An 18440-nucleotide genomic window follows, 5' to 3' on the forward strand; every position below is an offset into this window, starting at 1 on the left:
GTGATGTACATGGTTTGGATAAATAAGTAAAAATTAATTTCCATAACAATGGATTGCTCATGACTATCAGTACAACACTTACGTTTAGTTCCTGCATGTTATTTTAACAAGATGTATGCGGAAGGAAATGGTTTGTACCTAACTTGGCTTTGTTTACCACATTTTTACAACTGATGACAATTAGGTTGTGAAAATAATTTGTTTGAGCCACACGGGAGTAGCCGAGCGGTCTAAGGCGCTACAGTCATGGACTGTGCGGCTGGTCCCGGCGGAGGTTCGAGTCCTCCCTTGGGCATGGGTGTGTGTGTGTGTGTGTGTGTGTGTGTGTGTTTGTCCTTAGGATAATTTAGGTTAAGTAGTGTGTAAGCTTAGGAACTGATGACCTTAGCAGTTAAGTCCCATAAGATTTCACACACATTTGAACATTTAATTTGTCTGAATTTTCAGGTGACTCTCGCTCAGGATTCTCAGACGGTTTTTAATGGTGTATCAGAAGTCTTCCATTACTTGTCTCATGCTTATCATGCCATGAGCGACATCATGTGCGACTTCAGCCAGCCACCGCCTCGCAGTCTGCGGTGTCGTCCCGTGCTAATTCAACATTCTGCAGTTCTCCAGGCAGGCATTCCAATACAGGTTTGCAGTTCGGTTGTGGGATACGCTTAATTGCCGGCCACTGTCATCCTCATAGCAAATAATAATGTTCAGTGGTTATTGATTTGTCTGGTATGATTTTTGTGGTCCACAGTCTGCAAATTTTCGTGTTAGACATAGATGGGAAATTCACAGAATTAGAATTTGTGTGCAGGACTGTGTTTACAAAAATGTAACTTATTTCTTAGATAACTTTGGTCCATTCCATTTATACAAGTGACCTCTGCACCAGGATTCCTTGGTTTTATACAAATATTTCATTATCATAATGGTGTTTACAGGAAATAAACCAGTATTCAAAAATCTTGGGTAATTTTAAGAACAGTAATTTAAGATCTATGGAGCATGGTTGGAATATGTTAAGGCCCTTCACTTTCTCATTGTGCAATGTGATGAATGTCTTCCTATCGCACCCTTTGCTGCTTAAAATGGTATGAACTGTTCAGATGGGTATCCACTTGATTAACAGTCATCTCGAGTACTATTAGTTCACAACCAGGAGGATCACGTAGATAATTTTTCAAACTATGCTCTATATAGTTTCTTGTAGTTAAGACATAAAAGGAGGTAAGCGAAGAAGCAGTTCAGCTTCAAATGTCATTTCATTTGTAAATTCATTCCCAAATCGTAACAAATATTTGCCCTTTATGCTGATCTGACTATCTATCCTCTATACCGATCACCCCACAGCAGGGCATGTGTACCTTACAAAATAGCATGCCACTCCAGGCAGTGGGAAATATCTAAAGTGTCTACACAGCGATTGTGGTGTATGGAGCGGTCAAAATAAAATTGATGTAAACATTAAAGTTAGCATTCTTCCATATTTGCTGGAATCTAATTGGATATCATTTCATTTGGTAAGAGAACTGGGGTATATGAACCAGGTGGCAATTTTGGGGGGAGGGGGCAAATTCATATTCTTGAGGAAAAGAACCGTGTTTCACAAAGCACTTACAAGGGAACCTCCCCATCGCACTCCCCTCAGATTTAGTTATAAGTTGGCACAGTGGATAGGCCTTGATAAACTGAACACAGATCAATTGAGAAAACAGGAAGTAGTTGTGTGGAACTGTGAAAAAATAAGCAAAATATACAAACTGAGTAGCCCATGGGCGACATAGGCAATATCATGGAGACAGTTAGCACACGAGCGCCGTGGTCTCGTGGTAGCGTGAGGAGCTGCCGAAGGAGAGGTCCTTGGTTCAAGTCTCCCCATCAAGTGAAAATTTTACTTTCTTTATTTTTGCATAGTTATTATCTGTCCGTTCGTTCATTGACGTCTCTGTTCACTGTAATAAGTTTAGTGTCTGTGTTTTGCGACCGCATCGCAAAACCGTGCGATTAGTAGATAAAAGGACATGCCTATCCAATGGGAACCGAAAACATTTGATCGCAAGGTCATAGGTCAACCGATTCCTCCACAGGAAAACACATATGATATATTCTATACGACACTGGTGACGGCATGTGCGTCACATGACAGGAATATGTTGTCGACCCACCTAACTTGTACACTTGGCGAATGGGTAAAAAGATTCTTCTACCGTGCCCGATTTAGGTTTTCTTGTGAATGTGATAATCACTCCCAAAAAAGTGATGAAAACATAAGAGTTTGTCACATAAACTGAAAATAAAAAATTAAACTTTTCACTCGATGGAAGATTTGAACCAAGGACCTTTCGTTCCGCAGCTGCTCACGTTACCACGAGACCACGGCGCTCATGCGTTTCCGTCGTCCTTGATGTTGCCTATCTTCCCATGAACTACTCAGTTTGTATTTTTGGTTATTTTTTCACAGTTCCACACAACTTCTTCCTGTTTTCTCAATTGATCTGTGTTCAGTTTTTCAAGGCCTATCCACTGTGTCACCTTATAACTAAATCTGAGGGGGGTGCGATTGGGAGGTTCCCTTGTTAGCATCCAGCGCACATCAGTCTATCGATTATTCATATAGAATGAGATTTTCACTCTGCAGCGGAGTGTGCGCTGATATGAAACTTCCTGGCAGATTAAAACTGTGTGCCCGACCGAGACTCGAACTCGGGACCTTTGCCTTTCGCGGGCAAGTGCTCTATTCATATGGTTTTGAAACACACCCCTGCTGCTTTTTGGACATGTTTGAACACATTCTAAGTTGATTTCTGAATGAATTATAATTTGATTTTTGAATGTGTGGATAGTGTACGTCATGTCTGTGCCAGGGAAATCCTCGTTGCATCTAGAAATGAACTTTCCTGCAGATAAAACGAAACGGGGCTATACAAGCTGAACAGAATAAAGCTGAACCGGTGAATCCCAACTGCTGCTTGTTTATGTGGTTGATTCGGTTTGCAAATGTTCAGCATTGTTATAGTTACTAGTGAAATCCATAGATTCAGACTTCCAGAGTGGAAATAAAAGACTAACAGGAATAACAGGTAAGAAAGATTATGTATTATCTTCTCGGTGTAACCAAGAAAGTGAAATTCTGACCGAAAATTTTTGGTCAGATTGCTACACTAAACAGGGCCAGTTGTAGTCCCCAGCTATCAGCTGCTTAAGTTACATTCTGGGAGTAGTGCAGAAAACGCATTGTACGAACACGTAATAATGCCTAATCAGAGAATAATCGCTGGATAACTAAACCGGTGATTGTGACAGGGTTAGTAAAGTTAACCGGAGAATGAGTCATCACTCATTCTGTAACTATAACGGTAATTCCTATCACTTGACAGTGGTAGGAATAGTTACACAATTGGTGGTGACAAGATTGTTTGTTAGAACGAGGAAGGAGAAGAAATGGGGACATCACACAAATTATGGGAGAATATGATGATTCTAAATTTATACAAAAATTTTGTTCTACTACTTTTCGGTTTTGTGCGTGAGAAACTAGAGCATATGAATGAATGTGAAACTATTTCCTAACATAAAGCTTTTTGATTGTAGTAGGCCAAATAGGTATTTCGTATTGGTTCTTCGTGAATTATATTGTCGTACTATAAAAATGATCATTGGTGGCAAAACAGTCTCGCTTATTTGGTGTGTGTTAAAATTGCTGCAATATTAGAGCCTATTTTGTTTTATACAGCACACAGTGGGGAAAATATACATAATCAGATGGAGAAACCACACCAGTCTTGGGTACTATTTGTAGTAACAACTTCTTCAGTATTAGACAACGACATTTCGATTTTTCATGTAGCATAACGTTTGACGAATTTCAATGAGGTAATAGTTATTTCACAGAAAGGAAAGCACGCCATGTAAAGCTGCAGCAAGATTATAGAGAAAAATCGCTAGGACCTAAGGACTGAGGAAATGTGTACTGTCTTGACTGTCTCTTGTCTTTACTGGTTTTAGGTATCCCACATTTAATTTTATGTCACACAGAAGAGCAAGTTATTAGCTAACAGGCAATAAAGAGTCCATATTTTCTGAAGAGTTCTTATTCTCCTGGTTACAAATAATCCCATCCAGTTTTAATTGCAATTTATTTATTTATTTTTGATTTTTAAGAGGAGTGGATGTCAAACTGGGCGACTGGGAGCAGGAGAGGCACTACAGGACTATTTTAATTTCCAGTGTCCTAAAATAGTTTGATGGCATTCATTACAAAATACAGTTTAAACATTTGAGTTCCACAGAGCGGAATACAGTGACAAGCAGTATAAGACCGTTGTTTGAAGAGGTGTGACACTGCACTCCAGCACACTTAAAACCAGATAGCATATCTTACATTTCTTGAATATATATGTTTTATGTATCAGACTTTTCAAAAAAATGTGTGCTACAAAATGAACTTATTTTTGAAAAGTCATTTTTTTGGCGTTCTGATGCACAGAGCAGTCTGAGTTATAGTGGGAGGTGGGTAGTCCCACGTGACATTACATTTAGTGACATTACATTTAGTGATTTTTCTGTATCCTCTTTGTTTACTGCTCTCATGTCAAATGAAAACAAAACAGTTTTCTGTGGCTGGGCGCTATCAGGTGAATTAAAATAAATTCACATAATTAGGGAAGGTTAAAATATGTTGTTAGTTTCAGATTTTATTTTATTTCCACCTTTCTGATAGTCAAGCATTAATCACCTTGCAGAACAATAAAGTTATTTTGTTGGTTTGCTAAAGAAATTCTGCTTTTATTCAGCTTTCCTAGTGTTCGTCTTCTAGCACTTATGGCATTACGCCATAATAAAGAACCAAACATGAGAGAATACAGTGCTGGTATTCCAAGAAAATTTACGTCCTGAAAACCACACCATAAAGCTTAATATCAGGTCGAGACCTACGTCATTGCGAATCTGGACATACGAATGTGCACTTTAAGGTGAACTATGCATTTTAGTATGGTTCATGAAATTCTGATGCTCTTGAGTATCCTCTAATGTCTTGTTTCTTTTATGACATAATGCAAGTACGATCTTTTAATGTTTTACACGTATGAACGTACGGGCTTCCTACGTCACTGTAGTTGCGCAAGCGCTGTGACGCCTCTTATCTGGCGCTCTCTGGCAACCGCTGAAAAGAATCTATTTCTAACAGGTCGTGGGAAAATATTGCGAATTGTGGTTGGAAAAGCGTTATTTTCAAAGTAAATTTCCTTTTACGCAAGATGAATTATGTGCGAGAATGCACGATGAATTTCTTAAATTACAGAGTGTTTGCTCTCATTTAAGAATCAACTCTTTGATGACGAACCATTTAGAAGAATTTCGAGCCCAGAAGGTCAGAGATTTATGTCGGTATTAAAAATTTTACTGGCGTATTTGTGTGATGTATCTTAAAGTGTAACATGCGCTAAACAGATCAACATTATATGTGAAAGTTTAGCTTCTCTTGTGGCTTATTAATTTTGGAGACAAATATTATATGCAAAAGCTTTGCTTTTCTTGTAGCAACACTATGTATATTAATTTAAACCATTAACTTTTCCTGTTGGTGGAATTCGAATTTATACTTTCGTAATACGAAAATATGCACCGTACATGTTGCCGCACATCAAAGATCTTTCCAAAACGTGCCCCGCCCCCCTCCAAGTTTAGTTTTCTAAAGTGTCGAGAAATTCTACGCTGCTGTATAAAACCATTTCCATTCAAAGGATTGATAAGTTTTACAGTTTAAACAGAAAATATACCGTTCCTTAGTACGGGAAAACTGTATTTTCACCCGGGAGAAAATGTATTTTTAACTGGGAATCCAGGAAAAATCTCAGAATTTTTTTTCCTTGTCTGTGTATACACCCTGAAATGAGATGGCATGCATTATTCACAAAAATAATGATAAGATGTGCATTACAGCATATATTTGATGAATTTGTATATTGAAATGATGTAGGTATTCAGACTGAATGGAGAAAATAGACCAAACAGCTTGAAACAGAATGCACAGAATACTGGATTATCAACCTCCAACGCTACTGACTCTGCCACACGGTTTGGTTACAGAAGTGCCTTAACTTTAGTACATAAAGTTTCTCGGAAAATTCAAAGTGAGTTATCTTTGTAAACTTGAGAAAGAATACAACAGATTTTGTTTAAAATTACTTCATAGTTGACCCTTCATGTGTTGGAGATTCTGTCCTCCAACCAGAGCGCTCTACATTACAAGTGAACTGTTCACCATTGCCAAACTGCCACAACAAATGGTTAGTTAACTTTCAATTCCTGGTCTGCCATTTTTCTTGCTGTGTTCAGATTCCGAATCCTGGCCCTGGCCCTTTTATTTCACACGTCACCACATGTGGCACACACACACACACACACACACACACACACACACACACACACACACACACACACATGAGCGCGTGCACACACACACACAAACACACACAATGATGCTAATGAAATACACACATTTCATACATACCACTAGCCAAAGACTACTGGATCCCATCGCACAAGATAAGATTCAGTTTCACATAATCATAGAGGTAGGATAGGCGGATAGGCCTACAGTAGATAAATTTCATACGACATAGTGGAAAACCAAACTTGTTGAAGGCAGAAAATGGTCATTGCAATTCATTCCATACATAAATAAATGTAACGGCACAATTTGAAGAACTGCTGTAGTGCAGTGGCATCGCCACAACCTCCAGTGCAATATGATCTGCCTTTAACCGAGCGGTAGCCAATGTGGCAACATAGTAGCATCAAGTGACAGATGTGAGCTATCAAATAATTTTAAATGGACTACTGTGTTTAGTGAGAGATTACAGCTGTACACAATTTTTGAAAGAAAAACTACATTGCTAAAGGATGATTAAGAAAAATATTGATGGCTGTTAATACATTAGAATATCAGAAAGTTTTATTTTTAGTAATGTGGTAATAAGGCATCTAAAATGTAAATAAGACCTACTTCCAAGAGAGTAACACCACCAGTGTACATGTGCCACAACTGCTGACCAGTCATCGTGTTCGTGTTTCTTAACATTAGGTCCATTCTTATGACGACGAAATACAGCCTTTATCATAACATGCCATGTAAGGCTTAAATTTGCGGTACTAATGAAGAACTTGAATACTGTTGTTAGCTATTTTTGTACTACTTTATAATTACCCCCTCCCCCCGGTGCCATTCTGTATAGTTCCTTGCTTCATAACTTTGAAATCTTCATTTCTCCACCTTGGTTCATTGTGAATGCAAGAAAGTGCAGTTCTTGGCGGTAATCTGCGCATCTGCTACTACAGCAAATTATTTGTCGTAATTTTTGATGCAATTACATGGCTGTTTTCTTTTCTGGAACAAATTGTGATCAGAGAGGACCTGTATCTTGGAAGAAAGGGTGTGACAAATTTTCAAATGCTGTACTTCGAGAGGAAATAGCTCAAAATTACTTATTTCTTTGAAACAGCTTCTCAAATTGTAAGAAGTGGAATTGAATTTGTAAATTTTGTGCTGCAATACAATTACCACGTGACACGTTTTTCTCAGTCGTTGTTACCCTATACCAGACATCTCCTTTTTTTACTTATCATGTAGTATCATACAAAATGTAAGTTAATTTAACTGCTACATAATATTGATTTGTAAATTATTGTCCTGCAGGCACAGATAAATGTCATGACAAACAGGGGGAGCGATAACCAAAATCGCCAAACAGCATCATCCCAGACAAATATCAGTACTACGTCATCTGGCACAAATAACACTAACGGAGCTCATAATTCCAGTGCACCACCTGCAGTTAATGTGTCTGATCAAAGTGAAACTGCCAGTAATGAAACCCCAGCAACAGCACCAGTAACTACTTCCTCAGTACAAGATACCACATTCCAACCTCAGGTTTCAACAACAGCTTCTTCGCAGCAGCAGCCACAACAACAACAGCAGCAGCAGCAGCAGCGTCAAACAGGTTGAATTATTTTCCTTTTATTACTGTAGTGCATTCTTGGGAGGCAAGAGTCTCTCTCTCCCTCTCTCTCTCTCTCTCTCTCTCTCTCTCTCTCTCTCTCTCTCTCTCTCTCTCTGTGTGTGTGTGTGTGTGTGTGTGTGTGTGTGTGTGTGTGTGTGTTTCCAAGGATAGTTACTACTATGCTTTATATGTCATCATTGCGTCAAGTTTCTGTTTTTAATCAGGAGACATTTAGAAACTTTCTTATCTGAACTACATGGGAATGTGCTAAGTTCAAGTCTCTCTTCAACATCTCATTACTTTTTTAAAAATCCTTTTCTGCTAAACTTTTTTTTAGTCCAGTATTCCTTTGTCCTAGTGCAGTGAATATCTTTCGTTGTTGTGGTATCCTTTCACTATTATTACTGGGGAAAAAACTATGTATGTGGAATGACTGACCTTATAATCAAAGTACAGTTATCTGTTATTGATCTCCCATGGGATGATTGTAGGTCACTTACAAGTAATTTTGTCCATTTCTCTGTTTGTTACTGTCCTTATGGAGATAGTTGCCAAAGATATTTTTCGAGCAATCTGTCCTGACAAACAACAACATTGTTTCTCATTCTTGTAACCATTTTTGCTCTCCATTTGACTGTTCTTCTATTTTCTGCCTCTTATGTTCTTAATCTTTCAGTTGCAGCTTCTGTTATGTCACTAGTGGGTTCAAGATAGCTGGCCAAATTATGAACACTTCAAACATTTAATGTATGAATTGGAGATAAACTAATTTAATATCAAAAAGGAAAACATTTTCTAATGCTCTACAAAATTATATTTATTTGGTCACGAACTGGCTTTTGGTTTCTCAGCCCATATGCAAGTGACAAGATGGCCTGAGAAGCCAGTTAGAGACCAGATGAATTTAATTTTTCAAAGTATTAGGAATTTTTTTTCTTTTTTAATGTTGTTGTTATGTTCTGCCAAGCACCAATGGAAAATTCAGTTAATGTTATGAACACATTTGTTTATAATATGTACAGCATGATGAATGGTGTACATAACTTCAGAGCAGTCCAGTTTTCATTCAGCAATTGGGGCAAAAAATGTGTGTTTACTTGTGTAATTAATCATTTCCCTAATAAACCACAGTCAGTTTTTTTTAAATTGGTTCTCTTATTTAGTTATTTTTATGAAAATCATATATAATGCAAACTCTTTTCTACTCATTATCCATAAATAAGAGGAGTATACTTAATCAGCATACTTCACTTATTCATATTTTTTAATATTTAATTCTATATAAATATGTTATACAATGTTGTACTAACATTGGATTTGTGAAGGAATTATTCTATAAAAACAAAATAGATTTGCTAGTAAGAAACACTTCAGCTTACACTTAGGAGAGGTGCATATGTTTGTGTATATGTATATGACACACCTACTTTGGAAAGAAGCTTGATGACCGCACACCAAGGAGTGGCCTGATGATGGCCCTTGACACCAAAACCTGTAGCCATTAGGCAAAATAAAAGTGCAACTGTAGACTAAAGCAAAAAATTTCCTTGGTTTTCTACACCAGTGGTCAGTGGTTCAGCAAGTAGCAAGTATTAACACAGTAAATATTCGAGGGCTGTTTAAAAAGTAAGGTGACTTTTCAAATTGCGCAAGCAGAAGCAGCACACATTCTATTGTTGATCTCTTCTTCTTCTTCTTCTTCTTCTTTTTCTCTCTCTCTCTCTCTCTCTCTCTCTCTCTCTCTCTCTCTCTCTCTCTCTTTTATGTGGGTACACATTTCCCAACCATATGTTCACAGTTTCAAGTGTACAGCATACTTCGTTTGTTCTTAGCGTGCTCAGCGATTTTAGATCATTATAAAAAATGGAGCAAAGAATTTGCATCAAATTTTATGTGAAAAATGGAATCAAATGCTCTAAAACACCTGAAATGTTGACGGTGGCATACGGTGAGTCTGTTCTAAGTAAAATAAATGTTTACTGGTGGTACAGGCCCTTCCAAGATGGCAGAGAAGATACCAATGACGAACCTCGCTCTGGACGCCCCAGCACATCAACAACGGATGATAACGTTGAAGCTGTGAAGAAAATTGTTTTGGAAAATTGTCGAATTACCGAGAGAAGTTGCTGAGGATGTTTGCATATTGGTCGGCTCGTGTCATGCAATTTTTTCAGATGTTTTGGGGATGAGATGTGTGTCAGCGAAGTTTGTTCCTAAACTTCTTAATTTTGCTGAGAAAAACCATTGCGTGAGCATCGCTCAGGAGCTCTTGAATGACGTCAATGATGATCCTGATTTGCTCAAAAGGGTCATAACTGGTGATGAAACATGGGTTTACGGTTATGACATCAAAACCAAAGCCCAGTCGTCCCAATGGAAGCTTCCCTGAGAGCCAACACCGAAAAAAGCACGGCAAGTTCAATCAATTGCCAAAGGTTCACTCACTGTTTTTTTGCAATTTCTTTGTCGTAGTGCATCATGAATTTTTACCTCAAAGTTGTATGGTCAATAAGGAGTATTACCTTGACATTTGCGCCATTTGTGAGAAGCAGTACTCAAAAAAAGTCAGGAATTGTGGAAAAACAATTCTTGGCTTTTGCATCACGACAGTGCACCTGCTCATTCATCATTGCTTGTGAGATTTTTTGGCCAAAAACAACGTGACAATCATGCCTCGGCCACTATATTCACCAGATTTGGTCCCTTGTGACTTTTTTCTGTTTTCAAAACTGAAGAGACCCATGAAAGGGTGAAGATTTTCAACGATTGAGGAAATAAAAACTGCATCGCTGGAAATATTCAAGGCTGTACCAAAAAATGCTAATGAGAAGTGCTATAAGGATTGGAAGAAATGTTGGCTCAAGTGTATTGTATCTGAGGGGCATTACTTTGAAGGGGACAACATTAATATTGGTGAATAAATATTTTTTCGTATAAATATAAAGCCATCTTACTTTTTGAACACACCTTGTATATACATTAATTACTGTTTTGATCTTGTATTTAATGAACAGAGGCTTAGAATGAATTCTCAGTTTTTGAAAATATGATATAATTAGATGGATAAAAATCTACTCACCAAGCAGTGGTGGGAGCAAACACACAAAAGTTGAGGAAATGTACAAGCTTTGGAAGCCAGTGGCCCATTCTTCTGGCAGAAGAGCCCCTTCAACCTTTTTGCCAGCAGAAGGGGCCACTGGCTCCGAACGCTTTCACATTTCCTTAACTTTTGTATGTGTTTGCTCCTGTTGCCACTTGGTGAGTAGATTTTTATCCATCCAATTACATTTTTGTAGATTGAAAAAATGCAAAATATGCTGTTCATGCATATTCTGAAATTACACAGGCCTTAAGTCTCCTTAGCAAATATATCAACTCATGATAAACTAATTGTTCTATGTTCAGCATGAGAGTTCCATGTTAATTAGTTGTCAAGTATAATTCTTAAAAAATTATGTCAAGTTTCAACACATTAACAGCTTTTGAAAGGCTCCACACATTCTGGGTCTCTTTCCCATTTAATAGTAAACCAGGTTCACATTAACAAAGTCTTCCAGTACAGGGTTTACAGGAAGAAAAGTTCTATCATCTGCATAGATCTCTCTTCACTAATATTGTCTGGTTAGTCATTTGTCTGTACAAGGAATAGAAGAGGTTCAATTTTTGATTCCTGTACCACTCAGTATTGTACCATGAGTGGATTCAGTAGTTAACCCTCAGAACTCAATCCCACTTTCTGTTATGAAGATATCATTTGAATATTTTTAAACTGTTGCTACAAATATCATACTGCTCCAGTTTAGAGAACAAAATGGAGGTATCAACTTGAAGGCCTATCGTGGACCACAGGTGGTGATGTGTGTAAACATGGTTTTCAAATGCTGGTAAAACATCTCTCACCTAGAGTTCTAATAGTGATTCAGCTGACCTGTCCTTCCTGTAACCAAACTGTAAGGTGCTTAACATATTATTCAGTTCTAAGTACTCATACAATTGCTGATAAATGGTGATTTCAAAGACTTTGGTGAGTATTGATTACGCAAAGTGGTTGCGTAGCGCACCAGTTTGTTATAAAACTATTTTAACTTATCACTAATGAGGGCTACATGTTTTCTTAGGCAGTAAGTTGGTATGCCCTCCAGTATTTTAAATAGCATGCTCTTAGCACTATCTTTTTTTATTCCCAAACATAAAGTATATCCTTTGGTATGTAATTTTGACACCTTCACATTGTTGGCAGGTAGAAGTTTGAATCTGTAGATTGACCAGTATCTAGAAAGCCAACAACATCAGCAACACCAAGACTGTCCTAGTAGACAGTGCAACTACTTTACCTATTATGGAGATGCGACTGAATGTTAATACAAGCATTACAGTCCATTGTAATACATAAATTTGCCATTCTGTGTACAGTAGCTTGCAGAATTTGAATGTAGATTTAGATGTAGAAATCCATTAATTAAATGAGTATAAGATGATTGATAAATCATTAATAATTTACACTGCCACTGTAACGAATGAGTTCAGTATTCAGTGATTCACTCACCTGAAATATTATGTGAAGTTGCTTCAGTGTTCAGGGTAAAAAAGTTCTATCCTCCTCCTCCCCCCCCCCCCCCCCCTTTTTTTTTTCTTTGCAGGATATCTTAGCAAGATTTTTTGGGAAATCCATTAGTTCACGGATGTTCCTTTTATGTAATTTCTAGTGTTAGCTTGTATTTCTGAGTTACAGATTCTGAAAATGTTTGAAGGTGGTGAATAATTTGTTGAGGATCAGTACTTGGTGTGGCAACAGTCTGCTCTTCTGTAAGTTAAGCAAATGTGTAGTAGTATAAATCAGTGAAGGGAAGTCACGTGACATTATCAATTGTATGTCATAACACCTAATAGCATTGTAATCATTTGCCATGTCTTTTCAGGCATATAAAATAAAATAACCACATAAGTTTCGTATTGCAAAAGATGAGGACAAGACTTTACGTTCTTGTTTCTCCAATGAGAAAGTAACTTTGAAAGGTGCCAATGTGACTCGTCTACATCAGCCATGTGAGATTACAATGTATTCAGATGACTAATGATACTACAAATGTCAAAAGAAGAGATGTGTACCAATATTATGGAAAGGATAGTTGTCACTCACCAGTAGTGGGGATGTTGAGTCTCAGATAGGCACAACAAAAATACTGCCAGGAAATGAGCTTTTGGCCAACAAGGCCTTCATCGGAGATAAAATGAAAACACACACACACACACACACACACACACACACACACACACACACACACACACACACACGAAAGCTCATTTTCTGACAGTCTTTTTGTAGTGCCTATCTGCGACTCGGCACCTCCACTGTATGGTGAGTAGCAACAATCATTTTCATGATATGGTTATATTCCATCCAGTATTTTCCATTGTTGGAAAGAAGAGATTTGTCACATTTGTACTTGGTTGGTATGAAAGCAATGGTGAGATGAAAACACTGTTAGTTATCTTACATAAGTGTCATATTGCATGTAAAGGATTGTTATTAAAATATTGAGATTCTTAAACATCAAACTATTTGCTAGGGACATATGAAAGGAGACCATAGTGTTAAATGTGGAGTATACACTGAGGAAGTTAGGTGATCTTCTTTGCCCTGCAGGATCTGAGAGCTGTTTGGAAAGGGTTTTGCAAGTAATGCTATTGTTGTTGTTGTTTGGTTTGAAGCAGCTCTTCATGCTACTCTATCCTGTGCAAGCTGCTTCATCTCTGAGTAACTACTGCAACCTACATCCTTCTGAATCTGTATAGTATATTCATGCCTTGGTCTCTCTCTATGATTTTTACCCTCCGTGGCTGCCTCCAATATTAAATTGATGATCCCTTGATGCCTCAGAATGTGTCCTACCAACCAGTCCCTTCTTATAGTCAAGTTGAGCCAAAAATTCCCTTTCTCCCCAGTTTTATACAGTACCTCCTCATTAGTTACGTGATCTTCCCATCTAATCTTCAGCATTATTCTGTAGCACCACATTTTGAAAGCTTCTATTCTCTTCTTGTCTAAACTAGTTATCGTCCACGTTTCACTTCCATACATGGCTACACTCCATACAAATACTTTCAGAAACTACTTCCTGACACTTAAATCTATACTTGATGTTAACAAATTTCTCTTCTTCAGAAACGCTTTCCTTGCCATTGTCAGTCTTCATTTTATATCCTCTCTACTTTGACCATCATCAGTTATTTTGCTCCCCAAATAGCAGAACTCATTTACTACTTTGTCTTATTTCGTGATCTAATTCCCTCAGCATCACCTGATTTAATTTGACTACATTCCATTATCCTTGTTTTGATATTGTTGATGTTCATCTTATATCCTACTTTGAAGACACTGCCCATACCGTTCAACTGCTCTTTTAGGTTCTTCACTGTCTCTGACAGTATTACAATGTCGCCAGCAAACCTCAAAATTTTTATTTCTTCTCCATGGATTTTAATTACTGCTCCAAATTTTTGTTTCCTTTACTGCTTGCTCAATATACAGATTGAATAACATCGGGCATAGGCTACAACCCTATCTCAATCCCTTCTCAACTACTCCTTCCCTTTTGTACCTCTAGACTTTTTTAACTACAGCATCTAGCAAAAATGTTTCCCACTACAAAATTAAAGCACATTAAACTTCATGCAAAAGAATGTTCCATTCATTTTTTTTCTCTAGGACTAAAAATTTCCTCATGCAGGGCATGGAAAAATCAGATTATTAAAAACAGCGTTTTAATGGTATAAAATTACTTTTTACTGTTAAATTAAGTGGGTTAAGAACAAATTTTAAAGTTTGTATTATGTACTAAGTGCATTAAGGGATAAATTGCGTGGGTGTAACAGTGTGAAATGGCAGGAATGGAAGTTAGAAGCACAAGAGAAAGTAGTTTGTTTAGTTGTGGTCATGCTCTTACTTTCTTTGTAGGTTTGTAGAATGAAGAGTGAGCTAACAATTCCCCATTCTCTCTACTGCACGCTGTCATGGAAAGCAACTACAGTGTATTTCATGAAGTTATACCAACCCTCCCACAGCACACGTTATGAATCAGTGGACATGCAGTGACACTCCTAGGGGTTATTTATTTTCCACAAATTGTGTTAACACTACATTGACTACAGACATGAATTGGTAACGATACAAACTCAAAAAATGCATTTGGTGCGATTCTGTATGTTGTTCTACACTCCTACAGGGGAAATTAATTCTTAGTCATTCTTTATGGCAGTTGAAGAATTTTTCCAGGAAAGGGGACTGCCTTCACCACGAGTGCTGCTTGCTTTTTAGTTTACAGACAGACCACATCTTCCCAGCATTTCCTGTCCCGTTCTCGTATGTAAGAAGGCAAAATAACTTCATCACCTCATGTTTATATTGTGGAGTTATTTCCAGTTTATTAAGTGAGTTCTTAACTTGTAATTATTAGTGGGCTTTTATGTGAAATATATTCCTATAAACTGTCATTGAGAAGTGCTTCATTTGTAAGTGTAATGCTGTCAGTGACTTAAGTAGTGTTGGTAGGAATTAATTGGATTGTTAAATGTGGCATTTGCTGAGTGTCTGTCAGTGACAGCATTCTGTAAAGATGTGTAACCATTTTGTAGTTACTTTGGAGGTGCATTAATGAATGACCAGAAAGCTACTGCACTTCTCTAACCATTAATTCTGTTAACAGTAGACTGCATAAACCTCTTCTATTCAGGAAATGCTGGCATGTGTAGAAAAGTATGCACTCAGTGGAGCCATTCACCATAAATCCACAGTGTACCTTGAAAGTTGAATGTCATTATGTCTAATGGAATAGGACTGATCATGTTCAAATCTAGAACAGTAATCTGCTGTAATGCGTTGCTCATCTTACATTGAAATATCTGAAGTTCCATATGAGAGAACAGGATAGGAGATGCTGTGGGGGTATACATAAACCTCAAAGCAAGCAGTCCTCGACATGGGGGGCTTGTGGGGAGTTGCCTTTCCCGAAAGAATGCTCCAGCTGCTGTGCAGGATGACTGAGAATCAAGTTCCCTCTAACATTGTAGAAGAGTGTGCAGAGGTTCCAGTCCACACACATTTCTTGCATTAGTATTATTAGTAATTTATTTCTGTAGTCCATATAAAGTTAATGCACTTTGTGGAAAATGAACACCCCCAAGCATATCTACACAGTGTCTCTGTCGCCAGTGATTCATAAGACGAACTGCGGAAGGATTGTTATAACTTTGTGAAACATCCTGTAGTTGCTTTTTATGATGACATAGTATACTAGAGGAAATGAGGAATTGCCTGCTCGCTCTTCATTTCACAGACCTATGAAGGAGAAAACTGCATGACCATAATCCAGCGACCTACCTTCCCTCATGTTTCTAACCTCTGACCCAGTCTTTCCATCCTGTTACACCCACAGAACACAATTTATCTCATAATATATGTACAATAATTTTATACCATTAAAACACTGTTTTTAATAATCTGCAAATTTCCCATCCCCCACAACATGAGAAATGTTGGGAAAAATGAATATAACCTTCTTTTGTAAGAAGTTAAACGTAGTTTAATTTTGTACTGGAAAACATTTTCACTTGATGCTGCGGTTTTAGAGATATTCAAGAAAACACTAAAAAAGTGACCTTGTCATGGCGCCACATCCCACTGGTCAGGATTTTTAATATGTTATTCATTACGGTCTCCGTACCAATGCACAGAATTTTGCAACCACATGAAATTTTTCCTCTAATTTTCCTCTTGGTGACCAAAGTAATTGTTTGTGATTTTAAACAATGTTTACTGATTTTTATTTAGTCCTGTTTTCAAGTTGATGTGCACTTTTTTCAGAAGGTAACAGTGTTCCTCATCCCACATTTCACATTACTCCTGGAAATGTGGAATTTTTCATGGAAGTTGGACCTAGCAGTATCACCATAGATTCTCTTGAGGCCACAGTTGTTACCAATAGTAATGGAGGGAACGGTGGAAATGGAGGAACAGATGGCAATGGTATGTACTCATCATTAACTTACTAAATAACTAACTAACTACAAGAAAATTAACTTATTATTCATAGGAGGTATTTAGTAAGCTGTCTGCAATGAACTTCCATTAACCTGGAAGGACCTACTGCTCTAGAAGCCCAACATTGTATAATTTTGTTGCTAAATTGCTAAGTTGGAATACCTGCAAGTTTACTTAGAGAACAGTGTTTCTTGTACTGGGATACTCCCAGAGGATATTCTGTTACCTCAAGCATTTAAACTACTAGCATTACCATTTTTGTTGCACTCTCGTATCTGAGCTAAATTGCAACCAGAAAACGGGTACTTCATTGTAGTAGGAGAAAAATATTGCTTCTCTGCACAGAATACAAAGGGTACAAAGATGACAGTAATTGTCGGTAGATTCTATGTGACTCTCCACTACTTCACAGTATTTAATTGTAAATTGTGTAGAAGCCTACCACTTCACAACACCAAGGAGGAGTTGTGCGACATGAAATAAAGTTAGTATGCATGTTTCTACATCTAAGAGATGTGTATTCAAATTTTGCACTTGTTGTATAAGAGTGACACCAGTGACAGCACTATGAGGCTGCAAATCGGGCTTGCTTTAAATACATGCTGTAATGGTCATGAGCATTTAATTAGTTACCTTTGAGATTGGAGGTGGTGAGTTGATAGTAGTCTAGAATGCCATTAAAGTGATACCATTATCAGCACTTCACTGAGTTTGGATGAGCTCCTGGCATAGGGCTATTAGAAGACAGGGCTCTGGACAGCCACATAGCACTACCGCGAGGGAACACCACCATAATGAGCGTTTGGCTCTGGCGCATTCTACTGCATCTGCAGCAGCAGTTGGCATAGTGACAAAACGAACTGTTACAAATTGGTTATTTTAAGGACAGCTCGGAGCCAGATGCCCTGTAGTGTGCATTCTATTGATCCCAAATCACTGCCATTCTTGACTTCAGTGGTGTCATGCAAGGGCTCATTAGATTCCAGGGTGGAGGCCTGTTATGTTTTCTGATGCAAGCTGGTTTGCCTCGACACCAATTATGGCTGTCTGTTGGTTAGGAGGAGGCCAGTTGAAGGTGTGCAACCAGCCTCTATGCATGCTAGACACACTGGATCCACACCTGGGTTTACTGTTTGACTTGAGATTTCATATGACGGCAGGATCACTCTCATGGTTATCGCACGCTGCCTGACTGAAAATTTGTATCTCAATCTGGTGATTCTTGAACAGCATTCAAAGGGTGTTGTCCAACAGGATAATGCTGACCCCTCATACTGCTGTTGCAACCCACCATGCTCTACAGTGTTTGACGTTTTGCCCTAACCTGCTTGATCAACAGATCCATCTCCTTTTGAGCACATATGGGACATCATTGGACAACAACTCCAGGCTCACCAACA

The 18440-nt window shown here is 38.0% G+C and overlaps 1 protein-coding gene across 6 annotated transcripts in view; it reads left to right on the forward strand.

Annotated features, from left to right (window-relative positions):
* The window catches only part of LOC124615782 (large proline-rich protein BAG6), a 227613-nt gene that overhangs the window by 107536 nt on the left and 101637 nt on the right, over positions 1–18440 (forward strand). For 5 of the 6 annotated variants that reach the window (XM_047143900.1, XM_047143927.1, XM_047143919.1 and 2 more), the window contains exons 10-12: positions 448–636; positions 7694–8000; positions 16864–17025. In XM_047143900.1, coding sequence (XP_046999856.1) covers positions 448–636; positions 7694–8000; positions 16864–17025 — 658 coding nt within the window. The remainder of the gene's footprint in view (positions 1–447; positions 637–7693; positions 8001–16863; positions 17026–18440) is intronic. The other variant, XM_047143945.1, reaches the window with a different exon arrangement.

The sequence above is a fragment of the Schistocerca americana genome, chromosome 1 (genome assembly GCF_021461395.2).
Source record: "Schistocerca americana isolate TAMUIC-IGC-003095 chromosome 1, iqSchAmer2.1, whole genome shotgun sequence".
In the NCBI taxonomy this organism is placed as follows: Eukaryota; Metazoa; Arthropoda; class Insecta; order Orthoptera; family Acrididae; genus Schistocerca; species Schistocerca americana.